Raw genomic sequence first — 25,322 nt, 5'->3', positions numbered from 1 at the left:
ATTTATATATTTATGTTGTTTGGGACATTTCTGCAGTAAATCGATTTCTGGATAAATTGAAGCAACAATTGCTCAAACGCAAATGTCAAATAATTATAATAAATAAAAGCAAAATAGTACTGAGAAAAACAAAAAACAATAAGAATTGTGCCTCGATTATAAGAAAAAACCATTCCACAAGCTGAAGCATATGTGGCACAACCCTGCTATAGAATAATAAAAACAATGAAAACAGGGTAAGAAAAGCTATATGCTATACAAAAACAATATAATACATATAAAACAAAACAAGAAATGTAAATATCCGAAATAAATTGGTTACCAGTTTATAATCAAGGGGAAAACCTTGACAATAAATTTAATACATTTCATGAACTCTTTCTAAGTGCATTTAATTGTTCATTTCCTTTAGTGAAATATAAAGGGAATACCTATAAAGTGTGGCTGACAAGGGATATTATTCAGCAGGGTACGAGACTGAGAGACTTATTATATAAATTCGCCACCTTGAACCCGCATAAGGAAGGTCTCGTTGTATTGTAAACATTTAAAAAAAGTTCACCAAAAACACATATATGCAGCTAAAAAATTGTTTAATGATCAATGTTTTTTGAATTCCCAAAACAAATAATAAACAATGCAATAAAATGTGCGACAAAAACAACGGATTTTTTTATTGATACAGACGGAGAAAAAGTTACTAATATGACTTCGGCTGCAAATTGTTTTAACTATTTTTTCGTCGATTCAGCCAATAGTTTGAAAAATATATTTTCACCTCATTAAAATACGATCTCGCTAGATGTAGGCCTTTCAGAAAGGATGTACTTAAGTCCATATTTATATTCAGAAGTTAGTAATATAATGTTGTTTGTCACTAAGAAATATTCAGCGGGTCAATTTGGTTTTCGAAAAAAGCGATCAATGCCAGGATGCCATTCTCTCTTTATGTAAGCATATTCTTGCCAAGTTAGAAGAAAGGCAGCAGGCAGCATGTGTTTTGTTCGATCTACAAAGAGCATTTGATTTAGTCGATGTCGATATTTTAGTGGACAAGCTTTGTTCATATGGTATTAGAGGTAACGCCTTAAGTTTGTTAAGATCTTTTCTTGGGGGCTGTACGCAGTTGGCTAAATATATACCTTAAGTTTTGAATACGTCTCTGAGTCCAGGTCAGTGAATTTTGGTATACCTCAGGTCTTCGGTCCTTTATTGTTTATAGTGTTTATAAATGATGTGTTTTCATCTTTCCCCCATACTTACTTATCCGTTTTCTGCGGATGATGTATTTTCTACCCTTTCTGCAGCAACGTCTGAGCAACTTAGCATTGCAATCAAGACAACTGTTGAGCAAATGAAACATTATGCAGAAATTAACAAATTGATATTTAATGAAAGTTAAACTAGGATAATCGCCTTTTCAATACGATATTTAAATAGAAGCCTATTAGTACGCTTTAATGAAAGCACAATCCAACAGGCAAGTGTTGTAAAATTCCTCGGAGTTTATGTAGACTCGAGACTCTCCTTGTTCGAACAGGTGGACCACATTCTCAACAAAATTTCTGTTTACTGCTTTGTCATATGGAGGCTCCGCCATCAGGTTTCTTTCCCGTCGTTAAAAATGTACTATTTTTCGTATGTCTGTTCCTGTCTCAAATACGCCTTGGTTTGTTGGGGAGGTTCCCCACGTCCGGAGCAAGTCGCAATTTCCATACTATATTGTTTAAGCCCTGGAATTTTTTTACTTATTATTATTATTATTATTAATTAATTAATTATACTAAGATAATTTTATATTTTTACATTCATATTATACTGACAATATCCAACACTTGTAAATCAAATTTTATGGAAATATCTATATCTTTAAGAAACGAGATATGCCATTTAATATAAGACGGTAAGAGATGAAGGTTGTCGCCGAGCAAAATACCAAGTTATAAAGTAACCAGCTACAAGTTACTGGTTCGTTGTGTTTGTCGACCTACGAACCTGTACAGGATTTTGTGATTTTTAATATTTCTGGCGCTACGAAGATGCAGAAAACACTAAACTGTTGCCTCAAATATTGAGGTTAACCAGAGTTCAAAATGCCATAAATAAAATTATACGTAATTATAAATCACGTTTAATATACCTCGCATGAGCTTTATGGATAGATAACAAATAGTATTTAGTTCTAATAGGCAGAAATTGATTCAATTTGTACTGTTATTTTAAACTCATATAAGCAATTTTGAGTCTCTTGTTAGTGTGCGACTGAAAATATAATTGTCGACTCGACTCCTAAATTCTTAACCTCAATAACAATCGTTAAAGACTCAAAAAAAATTAACGAAATATGCTTCAAGAGTTATTGTTCGGATATTCAGTGACCTTTCGGTCTGTAATTCGATAGTTTGGTCATTGGGTTGCCTAGTTTCAGTTGCATCGAAACATTAATAACCGCGGTAACCGGCGTACGAAGTTAGTAGGATTTTGCCAGGATTTGCACTTAATTATGGCAGTTTCTAAAAATATTGCCGCTTAATGCCATGTGCGTAACGCCGGGTGCTCAACCTAATTTAGTTGAGTTCCATTATACACGAGTTCAAAATGATAACATCGCATCCTTTTAATAATGTGTCAAGCCCCGAGCCCTTGAACCACATAGTAACAAAACAGCGGTAAATGACCTATAAAATGCAGAAAATATGACCCCCCGCTAATGGCTTGGTGTAGTAATAATTGACGCCATTTTTGTTTCGCCGCTGGAATAATGAATAAATAAAACCGTTCGACAAATGTCACTGATACTCGGTTTAACATCGGATGTGTTTTAAACTAGCACGTTATACTTTTCTTTTGAAGTTTTGCAGCAAAATTTTATAGGTTATAGGGCGTGTTACCATGGATCATTGATATAATAGGCTACTACAACCGACTAGTGTTCATTATTTTGCTTTCAAATATTCATATAGTAGTAGTTTTAGCAGAAAAGAATGCAGGGAATTTAAAAAGAAAGGGAAGCAGTCGCTAGTGTTTAGAACTTCTGACATTCAAGGGAACGACGACTAATTGTAGTCGTACAACCCCATGTTAATACTTTGGAAAAACTAGCGAAGCGTAGCTGCTAGGATTCCTTCCTATCCCAAGTCAGAGCCCGCTGTCAAATTAAGCGGAAACTACACAAACTAAATCGATGCTGGCAGATGTTTGTTTTGAAATATGCCACCGCTAGACGTTGTCGTTTTGGGAAAATCGGTTTAATACCATTTTCAGGCACCATCTTCTCTAAGCCTTTGTCGCGTCGGATGTAAGTAATTTATAATATCCAGCATATCGTACGGCGTTGCCTACTTCTTATACGTCCCCGATTTGATTATTGCATTTAAAGTCTGTTCATAGATATAAGAAAGTGACTAACTGATAGGAATTAAGGAAAGACCCGGGCAAGCTGTAAAAATAAAATATGGCCGAACATGTCCGTACTTTGCTTAGAATTTAATTATTTGGGGTTTTGTTAGGAAAGATACTAAACAATATTTATTTATTTACGTATTTATGATTAATTCTAAAATAAAATTACAAATTATTTTTATTACCTGCTTAAATTACTTAAAATTATTCACATAATATATCAGTATCACTGTCGCTATCATGGCCTGTTCTAATTATTATTTGTTCTATATTATTTGCAATATGGATATACGATTGTTCTGCTTTTTCTATATGTTTAACAGAATTTGCCCAACTTTGTGGAGGGATGTTAAAAACTTCGGGTTCTATAAGTTTGAGGACAAGGGAGTTAACACGGGGAAAAACATTGTTACGACGAATGGCAGATTTCAGTTGGTGCCAAACATGTTCAATGGAATTAAATATACAGTGGTAAGGTGGAAGCCTTAAAACTGTATGCCCTAGATTGTTTGCATAATTATCACAGACGTATTCCTTTTGTAGGTTCAAGCTTTGTAGAACCTCAATTAATTGTTTTTTGGTATAATCTTCGTGAAAATAAATGTCGTTATTACACATATAGTTTTGGATTGTTGCTTTTGTGTCACATGAGGAAGAGGTTGTAGTCAACTATCTACTGTGATAACTTGCATTGTCCATTACAATGACGCTATTAGGAGGAGTGTTTGGAACTAGTTTGTTTTTAAACCAACTTTCAAATAAATCAGCGGTGGTGTCTTCATGGTAATCCAGAGAAGAATCTTTAATATTTTTCGCAGACAGAGAAAGTCCATTTGGAATGCAACCATCTTTAGAGCCAGCATGCAAAATAGTTATTCTTTTACCTCTTTTTGATGGCGCGTTTGTTTTACACTTATCAGTTGAGTCAACCCAACCCTTTTCCGGGGTATCATAAGTGTCGAACCAGGTTTCATCCAAGTAAATAATTGGCCTTTGTTGTTCTCTGTAAATTCAAATTTTTTCACCATTTGCGAATTCTAAAAGATTCCATTTGCCTTTTGTCAATTTTTTTAAATCTAAAACCCATGTGTTGAATACACTTCCATAAGGTAGTTCTGCTACATTTAACACCGGTTTCATCTTTGTCAAGCCTCCTAATTAAGATATCTAATGTAGGCACGCTTTGTTCCTCGTATAGCTGGTAAATTTTACGCCGTATTAGATCTTCATCACTTTCATCTACACTCGAGAAAATGTCAGCATCGCTTCTTTTTTTCCTCGCTGAAATGATGCTGAATTGATGTTGGAATTTTCGTCAATGTGGCCGTTTCTTCTAAAGATGCTTGCTTACTGGCACCACGTTCAATGAGAGTCAAATAAACATTGTTTATAACTTCCTTTGTCTCAATGGAATAGTGTTTTCTACATTTGGGCGGGGAGCATCTCCTGAGATACACTAGACTCGCACATATTTTGCATAATTCGCACACGATTTAACACACACGAAATAAGAATGATTACTAATAAACATAAACTAAGTAGTATACCAAACCAAAGAATATTAAACACAGGTGAATTTAAATTCCGAAACTTTAGGTAATAATCTTGTTGCATTGTATGTTAATGACCACCCTTGGATAATGTTCAAAAGCAATTGGTCACTTTCTTATATCTATGAACAGACCATACCTGTACTGTTACTGTATTAACCCGATCATTAATATACCCGGTGACTCAGCGATATACTAAAGTATTTCTCACTCCGCTATTATCAGTGGCAAAAGAATAGTTCATAGGGGTAAAGGTATAAAAAATATTTAGAAGTATGAAGATCGCGTCCCAAACGTATGGCGTGAAAAATAACGATTTTTTAAATAGTATACCCTGTACTTCGTTCAATGTGTGGATTCGATAAATATTTTATGTTAGATATGGTATCTAAATTTGATACTTTCTGAATTAAACGACCAAATTTAGCAATTACTTGAATATTTCCTGCGTCCAAAAACTATTCGATATTCCTTTTATTGGGCCTTTTTTATAACAGTCCAAACTTTCCGATTACCAACTTTAATGTTCAACAAATTTCATTTGAAATATTGCTTGGTATATATGAGATTATTTTACGAAAATCGAATAGTTTGGACTAGTATAATAAATAGCTAGTATAACGAATGGAGAATTTTTCTCAATTAAGCGCAAATATTGACAATGTCATTTCTTAAATCATTGAGAAAATATTAATTTTCCAACGTGATGAAAATGCAAAATTTTATCGGGACATGCGGTAAATAGGCCGTCAAGCTATTAATACGTTATTATCTGCAGCAAACTTCATATTTGGTGTTCACTATTTGAAAGCTATTGTATATCTTTGCATAGATAAATTTGTTCTAGTTCATTACTCAATCAATTTGGTCCTCCACTACTCTACGGATTTTCCACTTATTCATTTCGCTTAATTGCTTTATTTCAGTTAAAAATTAATCAATACTTTCATTGATTGATTAAATTATTGATACCTGCAAAACTTATTATTTTTTTAACTACAGCCCCGTAAAAGTATTGCTATTTTCTTATTCGCAAGTAGCGCTATTTTCGTTTGCTTAATACTTTCTTATTTGTCGCATTAAGTGCAAAGAATCAATCTCCAAATTAGAGTCTTACAAGTTATTGTATATTAATAGTATTAAAGAACATTTTTCTGATTTCATTTATAAAATTTATGTGCAAAAACAAAATTCAGAATGAAAATCCACAAATTATTTATGTTGGAAGAGTATTTATAAAATATACTCTTACTTAATATGCTTTGTGGGCAGGAACTATGAATACTTTCGTGTGCTTTATTTTCTCTAATAGATGTGAACTAGTTAGTGGTTTCTAACCTAAGATAAAAGATTGTTTCCTGATAAATGCTAAAGTTCTTCACATTCGTTAGGCGAGTATCTTGAAGAATAGAAAATTATTCAATGTCAGACAACACGGTTACCATATGAGAATTTGGATAAAAAATCTGAAATTTTTACTGAACTGTGTTTGTAGTAAAATTGTCACTTCGACGCCTATGGTTCTGACACGCAATAAATCCGTAGCTTCATCAAACTTCCAAACAATGATGATGAACTTTTCGAAAGTTTCATATTGGCGCTCCGCGGGGTTTATATGAAACTTCTGAAAGTATTTATAGTAGGTAGGTATGTGTGCCTCACATTAAGTTGTTTATTTTCTTTCGAAATATCCACTCTACCGGACGTGATTTAACAAGTGTCTATAAACGTTAGCAAATACACTTTGCTTTCCTCGAAGTGAGTTTAACTTTTACGTATTTCGAAATTTCCAGAATAAACTCTTTTCCCTCGCATTCGGCGCGTTTTAGAAAATTTCTTTAATTTGTTTGGTGCAATAAATTTGAAATGAGATTCTTAATCTTAAAAACCCTCACAGCTGCGAAGGCACGAAATTCTTTCAGCACGGTATTAAATTTGTGCAGGTATTGTCGCTTCAACATTATAAGGAAGTAGTAACAACGGATTACTGAATCGGCAATAACCACGATTACCCATATAGGTCAATATAAACCTTCAATATCCTGCGAGCAAAGTGATTTCTGCTATATTGTGTTAAAAATATCAGGAATTTAAATCAGCAAATTGTATTACAATTTCTGTTTGCCTGTTAGTCGGGGTTGTGATTTTAACTCCCGATCCTCTGCCCTTTGGAAGATTGGGTGCAAAAAACGGCGTTATTGTGGACAAGAAAAAGGTTCGTAGTATACTACACGTTGCTATAAAAACCATTAGGTTAATTCCATTAGAAAATGCTCGCTCTAATCTACTAATAGATAAAAGAGCATTAAGGAAATGGGATTCGTTTACAAGGAGAAAGATAGTTGCTTCAGTTTGATTGTCGATTGCTCGTTCCTCGTCGGATGTCGGTTTACACAATTAAATCGGAATTTTGTGGTGAGGGTTTATCAAATACTCTAACCGTTCCCTTGCAATTGCAATCCACCGTAGATTGAACCAAATCGATAACAATAAATTAATACTAATCAAACATCCACAGAGTTTTTCTAATTATTCAGGAACGAGTTTTTAAATTAAAATAAATATAGCCAGTGTGTCTAAAACTCCTTCCGGAGGCATAAGCTAATCCGTCTTTATTTACGTAGAAACTTTTTAATCCGATTATTGGGCTTTTAGCATTTATTACTTTATAATTATTCCCGACGAAAATATTTAATAAACTATAGAAAATTTCATTTCAAAGATTAGAAAGTCCTGTTCTTATTTTTTTAATCATGTCCGAATTTCGCTTTTTAGTTTGCAAAAATTAGAATTTAAAAAAACGCACACCCATCTTCTAAATCTTAGACTGAAAATATGGTAGCTATCTCGGTAGTTTCTATTGTTATTAAATATTAGTCTCAAATTCGCAGGCATTTGTTTTTTTTTTTTTTAATTTCAAGAAAGGAGTTGTTTGTCATATTATACCAGTAGTAATAGCAGTACCATACAAAAACTAACATTTCGACCTAAATTGAGCCGTGCTAAATGATTTCTAATCTAATTTATTCAACACAAGAAGTTCGAAATTTCTTACCACCGTACTTGCTTGATTACCCAATGTTCGATACTGTATATATATTAAACAAAAATTGTTAATCAATATCTAACATAATTGGAAATAAATCGATCGAAATTGTTTGTAAAACTTTAACTTATTCAAAAGTTAGGTGTCGTTACTTCGCTTCGGAGTGTTCAATTACTTTGTTTGAAACTTTAAAAAGTAGTTAATAATGCATCATTTTTATTATTTTCGTGCATGTTTGTTTTGGATAAAATTAATAGTGCCTAACCCATAATTATCACTCGGAACTAGAAGAAATATTAAATAATTTCCTACAGAGGAAGCCTTCCTATAGTTGCGTGCTAGACTTATATATATTAAGCACCATATAAACCGAATGCATTAGCTACACATTTGCAAACTGTTTATAGGTCAGTGATATTTTCCTTATATGCGAAAAATTAGGTTCTTGGACTCAAATTTTCATTAATGAATTTGCGAATGGAAAAATTAATAACATAAAATAAATGTAACGCAGCGATAGCATTTTTTAAAATAATTTGTTGAAAAATAAACAAATTGTAGTATAAGAGTTTTTATTTATTTTGGTCTATTTAACATGGTAATGAAAGTATGTTCAAAAAATGCACCTGTTTTAAACTAAAAAATGTAGGGGTAGAATTTCTTTTAAACAATATTTCGCCACAGACAAAAATGATATTTTAACCATTATAAAAACCGATCACACAAAAATAAATATAGTAAATAATATTTTATACGCAAATAAAATTTTGGTACAAATTTTAAGTCAAAAAAGTCAAATAACCTGACGATATATTTTCTCAACTTCGTATCTTGAAAAGTTTATTTAAAAGGTTTGTGGTGTCTAAATCGGTACGAGTTCGCTGAAACTTCAGTCGTAAGGGCGCTTTAATTTTCTTTATCTTGCTTTCACCTGAATAATTGCCACACGCACGTTGTCTTTCACTCTCGACGGGAATTTATTTTAAGAGATCGTATCTTTTTCCCATCTACAATCACGAATTCGGGCAAAAAGTCAGAAGGTTTATTCGTCACACGATATGTCGTTTTTACGTAGGGAGAGGGTAGCCATTAACTTTTTTTTTCGCTATATGAAAGTGGTTGCTTCGACTGCCTTAGGAAATGCTAGGAATAACACGTGCTTTCATTGGTTCACATTTCTACAACTTTTATGGCAACTCACCGCATTTCAAAACCATAAAAAGAAACATTTCTTGATATTATCTGTAATAGCGTAAATATAATATTGAAGTTTAGTATTTTTCCAGCGTAAAAGTCAAACAACTGGTTTGTTTACTAAAAAGCTTGAAGTTCACCAAATTATTGGGCGCTTGGTTTTAAGTTAATAGTAACATAACTTTAATTTTCTGTTTGCTAATGATTTTCCACATTTTATTTTTCGCTAAACTGTATAAAGTGCTCCTTAAATAGGCAATCGACGACTTAAGAGCGGTAATTAAAAACCGAATAACAAAAATAAGACGAGAATAAACAAAATGATCAGAAGAATCATCATATAAACATCAATTTACATATCATATATTTTATAATGTAGATGTATTCCATTGCAAAACCTGGAGTGTTATTTTGCTGTTCTTTGATACGCAATCAATTGAAAATTAAATTCATGCAATTATATCTTATTTGGTAATTACAATTACAGTATTACAAGTATTGCAGCACCATAATTATAACCAATGGTTGATATAATATGTTGTACAACAGATTCGTTGTATACTACTACTACATTTTAAATTATGTTTGTATTCTACCTATAATAACTCCCCTAAACGCTATGCTATAATGGCTCTAAGAGCTCCTCTAAAACTCAACATCTTGAAACTCTCCTTATGAAAGTATACATCTAAAAGATCCTCTAATTTTTTTTTAAACAAATGAGAAATTTAAGAAGTTAACGTTTCGCTTTTCATTATTCTTTCACAAATGATCAAAGATCAGCTGCCAGGTTTGTTATAGAAATCTTTCGGGAAAACCAAAACGGTTATTTCAAAAAAGAACTTCGAAAATAATTTACATTCATTTGCTTATCTGCGTGTTTAGTGTATATTTTGTCGAATAAATTATGTATTACCAATAATTCTGTATTTTATTTATTTTTTTATTTTGGTGTCTGAAATAGATAAAAGAAAGACTAAGTGACTGGATTTTGGAACACGGGAAGAAAATAAAAAGTAAAAATAGATTTTGATTTTATTCATTGTTATTAGTTATAAAACGTATTTCGTACAATGGTAACACTTAAAATTTTTAACCCATTTTGATCCTATTGTTCTCGGCGAACTGAACTTCCAACAATGGGTTTTATAAAGTGTCTATAAACAATAGTGACATTTCATGCCTGGAAAGGGTTACCCTCCAACGTATAATAAAGCAATTAGGGACAATGCTTTCATGTTTTTCTGGTTCATTTCTGTGCTTAATTATTATTGTCTCATCCACGTCACGTTGTAGTTTTTTGAAAGGCACCAAATTGAGATAAATTACCATCGTACTCCTTATGAACCAATTCCGTATCGTCGAAGGAAAGTTAAAAGAATAAACAGAGTATCCAAAAATATTTTTTTATATTAAGAGTGGTTAGCAAAGTCCGTATCTGTTTTTTTTTATTTTATTTTCTCCATTCTCTCTCAATTTACGCTTTTTTCCGGTGTCAAGGACGATCGACTATCAGTTCCATAAATCTGTGGACCCCATTTTTTTGTCGGCTGGAAGAACTCAAATCCAGTCTAAAATGATAGTTATTTAAAAGTTGGTTCTTAATATATAATATTAACTTTTGACAGCGTACATATTCTCTTTTCCATAAGACGTATACTGCGAATATAAAAAAAGGGACTAACGTGGTTAGTCCAATTATCAAACCAATTACGTCAGCCCAAATGGGAAACTCGTATCCTTCATATGACGCGGGTGAATAATGCACCATTTGGAATATAAAAATACCCTAAAATGCTTACACTTAGACTGTAGAATATTCGATTTTTGAAACGTACAACTAAAGTTAAAGGAGTTATAATCGTCCAGCAAATCCACCAATACCATTTGCCGATTTGTCGGATATTGATCGTCATATCTCGTACGTTATCGATAAATCGGAAGCATCCGTAACACCACGAACATGCGACTACCTCGGCGAAACCGATAAGCATTATTGCCCAAGATGCTGTGTTCCATTCCAACAAGGTGAATATGTAAACACCACCGGAAAAGCACATCGGAATGGCCAGTAATAGGCACGTCACGCAGATCGACAGTGTCACGTACGATTCGTATCTTCTAAGGCCGTTCCATCTGGAGAAAAACCATTTTGTTTCGCTAATCCCATTCCATTAGAACACTTACTTATCCATAATGCAACAACTTATTGCTTCGACACCGGCAAACTGCGTACCTAACCCCAAGATAAATAGCATGCCGAAAAAAATCACCGACCAAAGCGTTGAAGCAGGAAGAAGCAGTATAGCCTCCGGATACGCAATGAAGGCTAATCCGGGACCATCGCGGGCGACTTCTTCGACGGGAACGCCCATTTTGAACGCAAGGAATCCCAGCATCGAAAATATCGCAAATCCAGCATATACGGAGGTGAAAGCGTTAGCGAACGAAACGATCAAAGCATCATGGAAACAATTGTTGCTAAATTTGTTGTACGAAGCCAAAGTGATCAACGAGCCACATCCTAAAAACACAATTAAAAACATTTTTCCGCTGTAATTTACTGATCGGACTTACCGATCCCGAACGAATAAAATGTTTGAGACGATGCTGCAGCCCATACATCGACTTCGAGTAATTTTTTCCAGTCGGGCAACAAGAATAACTTTATTCCGTCTACGGCGCCTTCTAAAATCGCACCCTGTATGACCAGAGCGGTCAAAATGACATACGGAAACGGTACAGTGAAGTAGACTGCTTTTCCAGAAGTTTTCACTCCTTTTAGGACACACATGTAGCACACCGCCCAGGAAAATATCAGACAGCCGAATAGTTCCCAATGCATTTTTCCGAAATTTTCCCACGTGGCGTCGCCTATGCCTAATACGTATTCTCTAAAACACAGTAGACAATGTATTTATACAAAATTAATACTGTTGTCAAATCTAATCTACTTTATTATAAACGGTTAGAAGCAAGTTTCAACTACATCATGTAGTTTAGGTATTGTCTTCGATAGTCAGCTTCTTTTTATATCTTTAACCTGATATTTATATTTTTATTCGGTAGCACTTTAGCTTTTCAGGAAATAAAAAACTGTTATGCGAGTCCTTAGTCCAAATTTTGTCAGTCTGACGTAGGAGTCCAATATCATTCAAACTCCATGTCGATACGTAGAACTTAATTTTCTGCACGTCTTGTTCACAAAATAATCTATTAAAAAAAGTTAATTTTTCAAAGAACCTTCCTCAGACTACTGTAATACTGTTTACAAAACTTCTGGAGTCCTCTTGCCTCGGTTTTTGTTGAGTGGCTAAGCGATGGTTAGCGAAACGTTAGCAGGTTCGACTCAAAAAAAGTCGACCCAGGAGGAATCCAAAAGTTTTGTAAAAAGTAAAAAAAAGTTCAAAGGGAACATACAAACAAAGGGCGATTGCTCTACATGCACCTTAAATTCGTGCCCGGTGGCAGGGGGAAGGGAGAGGGCGGTTTAATTACTTCACGGATGACCGAATCCCAAACAGACGAGAAGGTGTTTGATGATTGCAATACATTCCAGAATTTTTCTTATGTTCTGTTTAGGAATGATGTTCAAAAACTACTGGTGTTGTTATCTGTCGAAGTCTGACCGATCTCTGATGTTCTGGTAGTCTGGTTGATATAAGGTAGTAATGTAATCTTTAATCGATCGTAGATCTCGGAAGATTTTGGTAGAAAATCTAGTTTTCATGGTATGTTTTATCAGAATTTTTGATATTGGAAAATGAAAAATTAATCGCGGTGTCATTTTGTACAAGTGGTTCTGGTGGTGTGGTGTACTGCTTTTATATTGTTTGAGAGGGGCGGAGCTAAATGAGGGGCATAAACACCGTCTCGGATGACTAATTACCATATTGGTGATAGGTAGAGACCTGAGTTGCGGTTAAGATTGTTAGGTTGCTTATAGATTTGATTAGATTGATTACATGCTGATGAGTTATTTGTCTTAGCCTTAAGGCTCTTTCATGTTCTTTGAGCCTAGTTGATATTTTTCGACCGATTTCTCCAATGCATTCTTTGCCGCAGATACATGAAATGCTGTAAACTCCTGGCATCTCAAATGGAATTTTGTCTTTGACTGATCGAAGATGTTGACAGATTTTTGGGCAAGTGATAAATCTGGTTTTGACGTTATATTTCTTTAGAACTTTTGATATGTGGTCAGTGATGTTTTGAATATTAGGAAGAACAACAGTGGCAAGTGTGGGATTACTTTCGGTTTCATTGTTATTGGAAGGTTCTGGTGAAGTGTATTTTGTGATGGAACGCTTAATACCTTTAATGTGGAAATTATTAGAGAGAAGAGCAGAGGTAAGGTGTTTTAATTCTAGATACGGCTCTGTAAACAAGAGAGTTGACAACCGATGATTTTTGGGCCAGATGGTGATGAGACATTGCATTAAGGTATCGGTCTGTGTGCGTAGGTTTTCTGTAAACACAATGACCCAATGTTAGGTCTGATTTCTTATTGATAAGAATATCTAAGAATGGGAGCTTGTTATTAGTTTCTATTTGAATGGTAAAACGTATGTTAGGGTGTATAGAGTTTTCAATAGCAATGAAGCCCTATGAACTCCACATCCTAAGAAGTCAATAATAATAATAAAATTAATACTTTATTTTCAACAATAAAACAACAAGTATCAGCACATTAAACACATCTAATACTTGTACAGAGACGAAAATGAAAATTAAAAATATTTTAAGCATTTACGCTAGACACTCTCCAAACTAGAAGTATGATTTTCGTAGAGAGGTGACGTGGTTTACGTGGTTTACGTCTTATATAAGTTGTGTAAACAAGTTTCAGGGAAGAGATGTTAGACAAACCTCGACAGTTTCTAACGCAATAGCGCAGTGCGCTTGTCCTAATTTTTGGTATGTGCTCAATAGAAGTAGTAATGGTGTCAAACACATCAAATAAGACACAGCAACATTAAGTTGCAGAGAGTCCACAGAGCACAACTGATTTACCAAGAGCATAGCGATTTGCAATTCCTTCCAATCATCCTGTTTCGTAACGTCCAGGAATATAGATATTAATAATTGATATAAATATTAAGAAAATTATTGCTCCTAAATGAAGAATGGAACTGTTGTTTTTTAGATATCCATAACTTACAATTGTGTACTAGATTTCCTAAAAAAAAATAAGAATTTGTTGGATTAAAAAAAAAGTAAGTATTGCTTTCCAGCTAGTTCTTTTAGTGGCAGATACGTCTTTAAGTTAGATTAGGTTTGCAAAATCGATTTTGTTCTTTATTTATAAAAGACAAAAATATAACATAAATAAGTTTAAATTTAGTTTTATTTGTGTTTACTAATGGAGGGATTGAATTCAAAGTCCATCGTGTGGCACAGGTTTATACCTAATTTGTTGTTGTTGTTTTTTTCATTACTAAAAAAATAAAAAAACCTGTTTATGTAAGATTCCCGTTAGATTAAGTTATAAGTTAAAATCAATAGTCAAACAAGATTTCTTAATACCGATCGTGAAAAGTGAGCAGCGATTTACATTTAACGATCGGTTTTGTTGATTCCGACATTATCGCGTTTATTATTTGTTCGGTATTACTGAACGAGTCTAATATAAATGCCTTACTTCTCCTCGTTTGGTTTTAGCGCCAATATACTCTTTACCAGTGCTACCGTTTTATTGTTTTATGGACTTATTACACCCGTATCTTCGCAATTATAACCAACCTGAAATATTCAGCAGTAGCCAACGTCCTATTAAATAGGCTGTTTATGAATACAGCCTCTCCATTACTGTTTCGACAGTAGGTGCGATTAAATGCGCCTTCCAAGTCATATAATTGGCACAATTCGTCGCTGTCGAAACAAATGCTTTTGTAGTACGTTTCGTGGTCTAAACATTTTGCTTCTTCAGATGCGCTATAACAGCCTAAAAAATTATAGCTTCACAGCTTTATTTCATTTGGTAAATTAATTAATTTCTGCCAATGCGAATCCGTTTGTTTTATATTATCAATTTTTCGTTCCAGAGTATAATTTCTTTACCTTCGCTGTTGAAGTCATGGTCGCAACGTCCATATCCCAAATCAAGGGAAAACGAGGCGAAAAAATAAAATATTGTCCAGGCAACGATGACCATGTAGTAGACGCAAATTAAAAACACCACCACGAGGCAACAATATCCCAATCCGGAAAATATGGGCGCTATATAACTAAAAGCCAAATCAGGCCCAAGGCCCGAATACTGTCCAATTATGAGCTCCAAGAAGAACACGGGAGTGCCCATAACAATTAGCATTATGAAATAGGCCAACAGGAATGCCCCTAAAACAGGAAAAGGAAATTAAAAGCTAACAGATTCGCTTAATGGCGCTTTGGTTCGCGGGTTTATTTTTAATACCTCCTCCATTTTGGTAACACAGATATGGGAAACGCCAGACGTTTCCCAGACCTATGGCGTAATTTAAACAGGACAGGACAAATTCTACAGGATTTCCCCAACTCGATCTCTCCGCTTCGCTGTCTCGTTGACCGGAACCGTTCTAAGAAAAAAACTAACATTTGAATCTTTACAATTTGAAAACGGTCCCTTATTTAATCCTAAAATTTAACAGCATAATTAGGGTATACATATATGTTTGTGGAGTAGTCATTGTCCCGTATGAACTTGATGGTGGTTTACACCATTCGCTATTCTTTCGAGGAAAGCAAAGCAAAGTTTGAAACTTGTATATGCGAACTGCATTGCCGAGATTTCTGCACCCGGAGCTTGGAATTCCCTTTTCACTAAAGTAACACGTCAAGAAATCGTATGGGGTAGTTTGTTTTCCGCGTAACTTCGGTACCCTAGGGATTACAAAGGTATTATACGAATAGGAGCTACGCAAAAAAAAAGGCACGCGGTGTTACAACTTTCCGTACCAGCGCAGCAAATCAAATTGCCTTTTAACCGTTAACGTTAACATTCGTTTAATTAATTGCTCTCGTCTTGGTCGAGAATGTCGTAAAACAAACGTAAAATAAACCGTCACGTTTAGTATGCATATAAGGGGCGCTTCATCTCGTTTACGAAATGTTTTTGTAATACGACGGAGATTGGTTCTCTGTATTTTCATTAAGACTGGATAATTCAAGGTAGATTTTAAGTAGTCGAGCAGTAATCACTCCAATAATATTCTAAAATATCGTTTATTTGAAAAATCGCAGCCCTTTATGATTTCCTAATTAATTTGTCGAATGAAATGTCAAAATTATATACTTCGACGACTGATGGTCGTGTATAACATCATTACCGTTTCGTTTAATCAGCAAAAAGCTTCGAAGTGTTGATGTTTTTGAAACCGCCGTAAAGATTATTTTAGGATTCCTTTTAAATTAGTCACAACAGTTGTGCGCCTAGTACTACGTTCTAAGTTCTAAGAAAAAAAGGCTAAAAAATGGTTCGTTTCTAATTTTTTTCCTAGTCAGGAAACAATCACGTCAATTTTTCGGTGGGTTGGTAAAACAAAAGTGCAAAATCAAGTAACGACAAAAAGCGTGATGGTATGTTTAAAAGTGCTTATGTCTCTTATTTACCCCCTGCGTGTATGAATAATTATCAACCAAATGATAGGAAACCAAGCTGAAAACATTTTGTTACCACTAGTGCAGTAAATGGTTGTACGTTTTTTTGTAAACCGGTGATCATAAGATCATAACTCACCATCGATTTAAATAATTATTTTATTGCAGCAAGATCCGAGTGTCATAAAGGAATGCTTATTCTACGACACCAATTTAACCAATACTAAGCAAACAATTATATCCGCGAAATAGGTGGTAGCGACGACATCATTACCTAATCGTTACTGGTATCAAGTGTCATAAATTGACTTGGCGACATACGTTCTGATAACACACCTTTTTGCTTTAATCAATCGTCAACCTAGTCATTATTTCGCCCTCATTTGGTTTCTGCCCATGAATTTCCTCAATTTATATCAACGCAAAGTATCCGAATAAGAGACGAACTTGACATCGTAAAAGTGCTGAGCGCAAAATTGAAATAGAAAATAAGGAATACCCTTGTAGAATAACGTTCTGAATATTTTGAACGCATGCCAAATTGCAACTGAAATGGGTTTACGTTACCGTGCGTTCTACGTTTACCTTGAAACGTTGTGTTATATTTACTATAATATGCAACGGGGAACAAAAATTTTTGAACCCGATATAACCCCCTTGGCATTTTATGTTAACGTTGAAGCACACACTTGTCCGTAAACTACCGGTAGTTGAATCGCTGAAATCCACTCGTTTCGCAAATTTAATAATAATAAAAACGTTTTATTGTCTGCAGGAATACATCGTATTGCAGGAACTAAATTCAAGTAGAAATAATAGCAGCGCACGATCTAGATATGATATATATGTACAATTTTAATATTTTTTATCATCATTTCACGATTTAAGAAAGATAATAATTTTATTTGGGATGGATTTACCAGTTTCTAAAACCGGTTTAAACAAACAGCGTTCCAATTCCCATTGTCTCTGCAACGTAAAAATAGCAGATATATTGACATTCAAAAATATTGTAATTTCTACGTACGGACTCGTAAATGTGCAGCAAAATGAATTTTATTTTATTTATACTTTAAGTAGTTTAAATATTTTGTGGGTTACACGGTCGGGGAGCTTTTGTCAGGGAATTTTAATTACGAGACTTTGTTTACGCGAAATAGCTTAAGACCATGATTTCCTGCGATCTCTTGTCGCTTGTTAAAAATAAAAACTCGGCTTAAAAACATCTTTAAATGGGCAGCAAGAAAATTTCATTGTAAACAAACAATATTTGAACGTTATTTTCAATTATAAGCATCTCTTCTTCGTAAATCCTCTGATAATATTAGACATTTTTATGAAGGACAACTTGGAGATTTAGCCTTAGAAAGTATCAAATTCATAGAATTTTGTTTATATTTATTTTTTATTTTCAATTTCAGTACACGCGTAACTGTTGAAAATTTATTTTCGCCATTACAGATCTTTAATTATTAATAAGATCAAGTTGTTTAATACTTACAACATCATTTGAATTCATATGTTGTTAATTCGTTTATACACACACTGACTCAGTCTAGTTTCTATATTTCAGGTTGTGCGACCGAAATCTTGCAGGTAGAACTGATGCATTGACATTAATGACATTAGAACCACATATAATCATCCGCACCGATGTAATTTATTAACTGATATGAGAGTCCGGTATGCTTGGGAAGTTCTAATAAAAATTTGTTTCTATAGTAAATTAAAAGCTTTTCCTTTTTATTGCTGGGATTAATGTGATCGATAGGAGAAAGTTTTATGATTTTTTTTTAATTTAATCTTATAAATCGTCGTATAGTATCGAGATGAAAGATGTTGAAACATTATACCATTTTCCGAACGAACACTGTTATAACTGATTGTATAGTCTTGTGGGAAGTGAATTCTCAATGTGTGGCTAGGATCTGGAGAACTCGGATGATAAAGTAGCAAAATTAATTCCAAGCACTTACCCTTATCCACTTAATAGAAAAAAAATAATTAGAAAACAGGCTTTAAGTGGGTCCAAGCCGCTTGCGATTTTATTGGGATTATTTGTAACAAATTGCCTTGAATTCCGAGATAATGGTTTCTCATAAAAACGTAAAAACGGCGGGTCTCGGGTAGATCCTAAACATTGTAAACATCTGGAAAGAAAAATAGACAGCCAGACACTCTCGTTGATTAGTAAAGGAAGTATTGGAGTTGCTGCAAATCAATCACCAAAAATTCTATCCTATTGGCTTTTTCACACAGTTGTTATTGATATTATTAATAACTGTAACATTTAAGATTACGTTTTATTGTATAAGCGTCTACTTATATACTTTTGAATAATATTAAACATACAAAATTAAAAGCTTTTCAATTTAGGTTAACGAGAATCATTTTAATATTATCTAAAATATGTTATATAATAAAACACACTTAAAATATCACTGAAAAAACATCATAGGAGAATAGAAATGAAAATAAATACAATAATTTTTAAAATATGTGCTTATTCTGTGAATTCTTACAGTGCCCTGTATTATAAAGTTTTGGGCCCAAATGACTAACGTATGTATTCTTTCTACATATGTTAAGTTGCATTACGTGATGTTGGTTTAACCGTTTTTAATGTCCAGTGTTGTATTACCATTAGTTTTTCAGTGCCGTTATCATTATTATCATTATCGCTCTTCTTTGTATATTGTTTGGTTGTTCGTGTCGATAAATCTAACGATTTTGTTGCAAATGATCCTTGGTTTAAAAATAACGAATTTTTACAAAAACTGGTCCCGATCGTTTGCGGAACAGAAGCGTTGGGGACAAAATTGTAGATGGAACACGTAAATGTCAAAGGCGAAGAATTCCGTTACGATCTAATTCAGTCCCCTGAAAACTTTTGTCTCAATCTTTTAAATATCGTTGAATGGGGAAAAATACGGAATTTTTTGGAACTTTTTATCGTCGGGAAAACAAATCGTGTTCGCTTTAAAATGTGATCGACCACAGATCTTTTGTTCCCAACTTAACAAGATACGATATATTTTTGTTCACGAAGCGGCCTGTAGGTTTTGACTTCGCAATTTCGTTTTTTCGAATTTAATGAAGTTTGATTCCTCTCTCAACTTTGCAAAGTGTAAAATTAATTTTAATTTGGGACCGAGAATTATTAAATGCTTTATATAGTACGTTGTCTGGCTAGAATGATGTTGCGGTAAATATTTTATTCCGATTGATTGGAGTGATATAATTTTAGCTTCGCAAAACGTTTCAGATTAACCATCATTAAATTTAATTGTGTAATATCTCAACAACTATTATATTGTAAGAAATATTGTTGATATATATAAATTTAGTAGAGAATTTGAGGAAAATGTTTTTCTAATGAAATCGCATCACAATATTTTAATTGTGTAACTAAAATTAAAAAATATATACATACTCAGTTTTCGAATAGAAAAATCGTATATGTACTTTATTATTTATTGTTATTTTTGAATGCTGATAGCCAATTACTTTCGTTTTTCATTAAATTAGTAAAAAAAAAAAATTAATTCCAGTGGCACTCGTTCCATTTCTTTTAAAAATATTTGCTAGCAACGTTTTATTTAAATCTAGTCGTGGGCGTTCACCGCGCAAAATAACATCTGCTGGTTTTTGACTTTTCGATTTTTTTTGTATCAAAATAAATTTATGGTCGGACGTATGATGAAAGCACTGAAAATGTAAAACACTTACTCAACAACAAGACCATCACATTGACGTTGAATATTGTTAAATCTCCCAACGATAGAAATATGGGAACATAAAATTGTATTCTACCATCTTCCAATTAACAATAATGAAGGTTAATGAGCAATTAATTAACAGAAATATAACTTACAATTTCCCAAACTTCTTAGTTCCTAATCATTTAAATTGGTTTAGGGGACAAATAAGAATGATATAATATTTCAGGTTGACTTCTTGGGTTTAAGTGTTCAATGATCAGATATTCTTCGCTACCTTGAAAATTGAGACATAATGAAACAGTTACTTAAGTAACAATAACAATGAAGATTGTGTGGAAAATATTTTCAAAAAGTATATTTCTTTTCTCAGTTGGTCGTCGTTATTGATTATGAGGATTTTCTATATCCTATATCCAGTCGAGTTCAATAGATTTTTATTTCCGCAATAACAGTGATTCTTTAAGTAGATTGTGAGGATATAAACGAAATCTCCGGGGGGCTTTAATAGCATATCGACGATTTTACGGGTAAAAATAAATGAAATGAAATGGGCGAATTTTACTTCAATATTTGACTATGAGTAGCAGTTAATTTATACGTGGTACCCTGGCAAAATTGATAAACCGAAGCTATTACTAAATCAAATAAGCCATCATGTTTGTTAGAGGCAAGGCAGATCCATCAATTAAACTAATAGAGCGGACTGAGCTACATCTTGGAAATTATGTAAATAGATGAAGTGTTAAATCCTTGGACGCCGCTTCAACATGATTTCTCGCTTCTCCTCCATGTTTGAGGTAAATTTTAATATTTCAATAGCCCTTAACCCTTGTGCCAACGGAGTTAAAACAAATTGGCAACGTAGTTAAACAAGTTGCAAATTATCGGGGATTTTATGCAGACCCAATTTTTGCTTAGAAGTCAGTTTTAATTTATTTGGCCAAGGATATTTTACGCTGTAACATTTTTAGCAGTGGTCAGCATTATTAAAAGAAAATCCTCAATTAATAATAGAACAATAAAATTGTATAAAAATATGTATATGTATAAAAATGTACGTAGATATACACTGATCTTACACCACAAAAAATTCCAATTAAATATTATGTTTACATTACACCACTACAAACATAATTTAGGAGCCAAGTCTTAAATATACCGTTTTTCGAAAACGAGTACAAAATTTTAATTGTCAATATTTTCTCAATAATTGGCCGTCTACAATTAATTTTTAAATTTCTCCCCTGACTTTTTATTTATCCATTCTAACAAGTTAATTTTAAATTATTTTGATTGTTCGTTGATTTTACAGCAAGAGGCCACCTTGCTTCTGTAGTGTTTTTTTTTAAGTAGTACAACTTACCTAATATAAGTTTTAGTTAATCCTTGGCATGCCATTTTTCGGTTAATGGCAACCATCGACTAAATTGTATGGCAAGCTAACTAAATAATTATTTGTTTTAAAGCAAATGGAATATTTAACACAAAACTCCTACTAGGTGGCAAGTATCAAAACATCGAAACTGTTGGCGTGAAACGTATTTACTCGCATGCTTTCTTTGCTCCTACTAATCAATTAAACGACAAATGAAACCTTTTTAATAATAAAATATTTAAAAGCATTAAAGCATCTGCTATTAATTGTGAATTTTTTTTAAACAATCAAAATCATAGGATCTCTCAATAGTTCAGGTATAAAATCCAAAATTACATTGTTAGCTCTTGTTTTTTTCCTATATTTTTATCAATCAACATGGGCCATGTAAAAATATCCAAATATAATGTTGTCTGTTTTGTCTTTTCCTAAAGGATTTATAAATTTATCTAAATCTAAAAACTTTTTTTTGGAACAATTATGAGTTATTTGACTAGCAGAGGCAAATTTAGTTTGCCAAAGTGAAATTAGCTATCTGCTAAATGCTGAACTTTGTTTTGATAAACACATATATAACTAATGCAGCACAATAGGACCTTTATTTCTATAAAATGATATGCAGGGCATCCAGTTTTTAAAAAATACAATTTTGTGATATGATTTTTAGTGACACTGTTGTAATTAATTGGAATTAAGTACGTAATATTAAATCTGCACATAAAATTATACAACCTTCGCAGTAAACTTTTATATTCTTGTTTATGAGGTTAATATTACTTACCTTCTCTGCTCAACGGAGGATAAATGTATAAAACGGGAGGTCAGTAAATATGAATAACTGTCCTAAGAAAAATGAATAAAATGTAGGAAGCTGGTTGTTTTAATATAACACCCCCATTTCAGCGGCAAAGGGTGAAAATGTGACAAAAAACCCTCTGCGGTACGTTTAATGTGTAGAGCAAAATACAGTCCATTTACCCCGGCATTGTTTTATCGGGGAGGGATGAAACAAAAATTGTTGACCCGTGGTTCTTGGTTTCCGCACAATATATGCACAAGTAGAAATATGCTTTTCGCATCAATAATCTGACGCAAAATTTGGAGTATAAACGACGGACGAAAAGAATTTTATTAACGTGGGGAAATGTACCATTCTTAAATTGTCTCGCAGTCCGTGAGAAAGGGTGGAAAATTTTCCTTTTTTTCGGGTAATATAACTTTATATACGACAACATATAGTGATCTGCTCGGTACAGAATAATAATAATAATATTTGGACTTAAAATATTTTTAAAGCCCAGAATGTTCGATTTATATTTAATTTAACCTGGGATTTTTTAAAATTGTTTCGCCCAGATGTAGCTCAAAGATATTCATGTCTAGACATCAAAATCATATCTCTATGAGGATAACTAGAACTAGAAATAGATTAACCCTAAATCCCTACAAAATTTATACTCTATATTAATGAGCAACTAATGAACAACGTTATCATCGCTGATGGCGCGTTCTCTTTGAGTTTACAGCGCTTCCGTCTTTGCCGAATTAAGCTTAAGACCATGTGTCCTAGATACTACCTGTAAATCATAATATCACTGCGAAGAAGAGAGAAATATGTTTGTTGATCACCAGAAAACGGATGAGAGATCCAATAGTTTACGAAGTCGCCGAAATATTTAATATGAGAATCCTCTGGAAAGAACAGCTTATTCCAAAAATTCTGCATTCAGCTAAATATTTGATGTTTTAAAAATAACGATACTATCCTCATTAAGCATTAGATAAAATATAGATTGAAGCATAGCATTGAAGGTTTTACTATAATCAAGTAAGATTCGAACAGTCTTCAACGTTTCATCAAAAGCGGAGAAAATATCATCAATAACCTTAACAGTTAGATAGATAGATAGATTTTTATTTGACTGAATTACAATACATAGTACATAGTATATAAGTACAAAAGAAAAAAATTAATTATATATTATATATACATACACATACATACATAATAATAATAGGTATAACAACGTAATATATAACATATAAAAACAAACAGGAATAAAAATGAATACACAATACCGAATACAAACAAACAGTGGCCACTATCAAAGCTCAAAAAAAAAAAAGATTTTATTTTGGTTTTAAAATTTTTAAATAGCAAATTTGTGACTTAATTTGGAATTAAGCGGTATAAAATTAGGTCAAGAGAATTTTTCATGCTTTTAGTGTATTTATACTTCCTAGTTCGAAGCAAATGTGAGGAGGAAGTGGGGTATTCCTGATTATCTGAGTGAACTGAAAACATATTTTTTGAGTTATGAATTTCTAATACCGTGTGATACATGTATGCCGATGGCAGTGGCATAAAATTCTGATAGCTCTTTTTTGCATACGAAAAATTTGTATGGAATCAATGGAGTTTCCCCACAGTATAGCAACATCTGATAAAATTGAATGAAAAAGAGCATAGTAACTTGAGACTAGATAATCCTTTCCAAGACAGCCTATCATCCAGAACCACACCCAACAAATTCGCAGATCTTCTTTGCGAAAAATTTACAGTTGTTGAAAACATTAACTAGTGCGTTTTATCCGTATCCAATTTGCTCTAAAGCTTTGGAAATAATAGCAACCAGACTAATCTCGTGAAAATTAACACATCAACAGCATAATTACTACTATATAGTGGAAACCAGATATAGACGTTTATCATATCTGATGTTTTATATATTAGATTTGCTTATTTAAGTTTAACATTTTCTTTCAGAGGGATTATTCGTAAATTGAAAAGAGGAAGCAGGCAGTTTTCTTTACTAAATATATTTAAAGCTACATGTTTCGGTTAAACACCCATCCTCACTCGCCAAGTTTGTCGTCTCATATTATAATGGTTACACACAAAGGCGGGGGAAAGTTTGGGCTCAAATTCCGTGTAATTCGGAATTTCGACTCATACCCAAAGTACTTTCTTTAATACTTTCCGAATTTCAAAGCAATTTCAATTTTAAATTAATTGAGTTCGACGCGGAAAACTATTTCAAGGGAATGCAATTAGGAAATGCCGTAGGCAGGTCGAAAACTGTTTCATAAATATCCCGATTTATGTCTTAAGGGCTACGTTGCGTCGTTCTTCGGGGTTTAACGGTTGCAGCTGCTTAAGGGGGTCGTTTTTTCGCCGTTAGTACAATGTAATTCACCTAGGAAAAAAATAATTTGGGTATCGGTTGTTTGTATCGTAGATTTATATTTTAAATGGAAAAATTTCAATTGCGTTTTTAAAGTGCCACTCTATTTTTACGCGTTTGCCGAATCAATTTGTTTACCCTGCTGTGCATGTTTGCCGACGGCTCTATTTATTTAGCAACTATTCCAAATGGGTTGTCTACCTGCATACGTTTATCATTATTCCACCCCTAACGTTTCAAGTTGCTACGTAATTTTATTATAAAAATTTT

At 33.3% G+C, this 25,322-nt stretch overlaps 2 protein-coding genes across 5 annotated transcripts in view; one reads left to right on the top strand and one right to left on the bottom strand.

The window, feature by feature from the left end:
* LOC132708561 (small conductance calcium-activated potassium channel protein) overlaps positions 1-25,322 on the top strand; it is an 85,386-nt gene that overhangs the window by 4,435 nt on the left and 55,629 nt on the right. The gene's annotated exons all lie outside the window — the stretch shown is intronic.
* LOC132695734 (sodium- and chloride-dependent glycine transporter 1-like) lies at positions 10,210-18,371 on the bottom strand. 2 transcript variants are annotated; one of them, XM_060660186.1, is made up of 9 exons: positions 18,272-18,371; positions 15,608-15,749; positions 15,253-15,531; positions 14,935-15,136; positions 11,770-12,086; positions 11,380-11,716; positions 11,031-11,328; positions 10,826-10,981; positions 10,210-10,763 (listed from the first exon to the last, which is right to left on the bottom strand). In XM_060660186.1, the coding sequence occupies exons 1-9, from the start codon at positions 18,287-18,289 to the stop codon at positions 10,665-10,667; spliced, it is 1,848 nt and encodes a 615-aa protein (XP_060516169.1). In that variant the 5' UTR covers positions 18,290-18,371; the 3' UTR covers positions 10,210-10,664. The 2 variants fall into 2 exon arrangements, with proteins under 2 accessions (XP_060516169.1, XP_060516170.1); XM_060660187.1 differs by lacking the exon at positions 18,272-18,371 and adding an exon at positions 16,910-17,054.

Source organism: Cylas formicarius, unplaced genomic scaffold, assembly GCF_029955315.1.
Source record: "Cylas formicarius isolate icCylForm1 unplaced genomic scaffold, icCylForm1.1 PGA_scaffold_12__32_contigs__length_19106922, whole genome shotgun sequence".
Taxonomy (NCBI): domain Eukaryota; kingdom Metazoa; phylum Arthropoda; class Insecta; order Coleoptera; family Brentidae; genus Cylas; species Cylas formicarius.
Note: the sequence above shows the minus strand (reverse complement) of the source record. Positions and strands in the feature narration are given on the sequence as shown.

Bases quoted from the DNA above. Each gene is read 5' to 3' on its own strand.
- LOC132695734 (XM_060660186.1), bottom strand. The intron at 15,532-15,607 runs GTATTAAAAATA...TTCCTGTTTTAG, and splicing joins GTGTTACCAAAATGGAGGAG to GGGCATTCCTGTTGGCCTAT. The intron at 10,982-11,030 runs GTACGTTTCAAA...TAAGCATTTTAG, and splicing joins TAACTCCTTTAACTTTAGTT to GGTATTTTTATATTCCAAAT.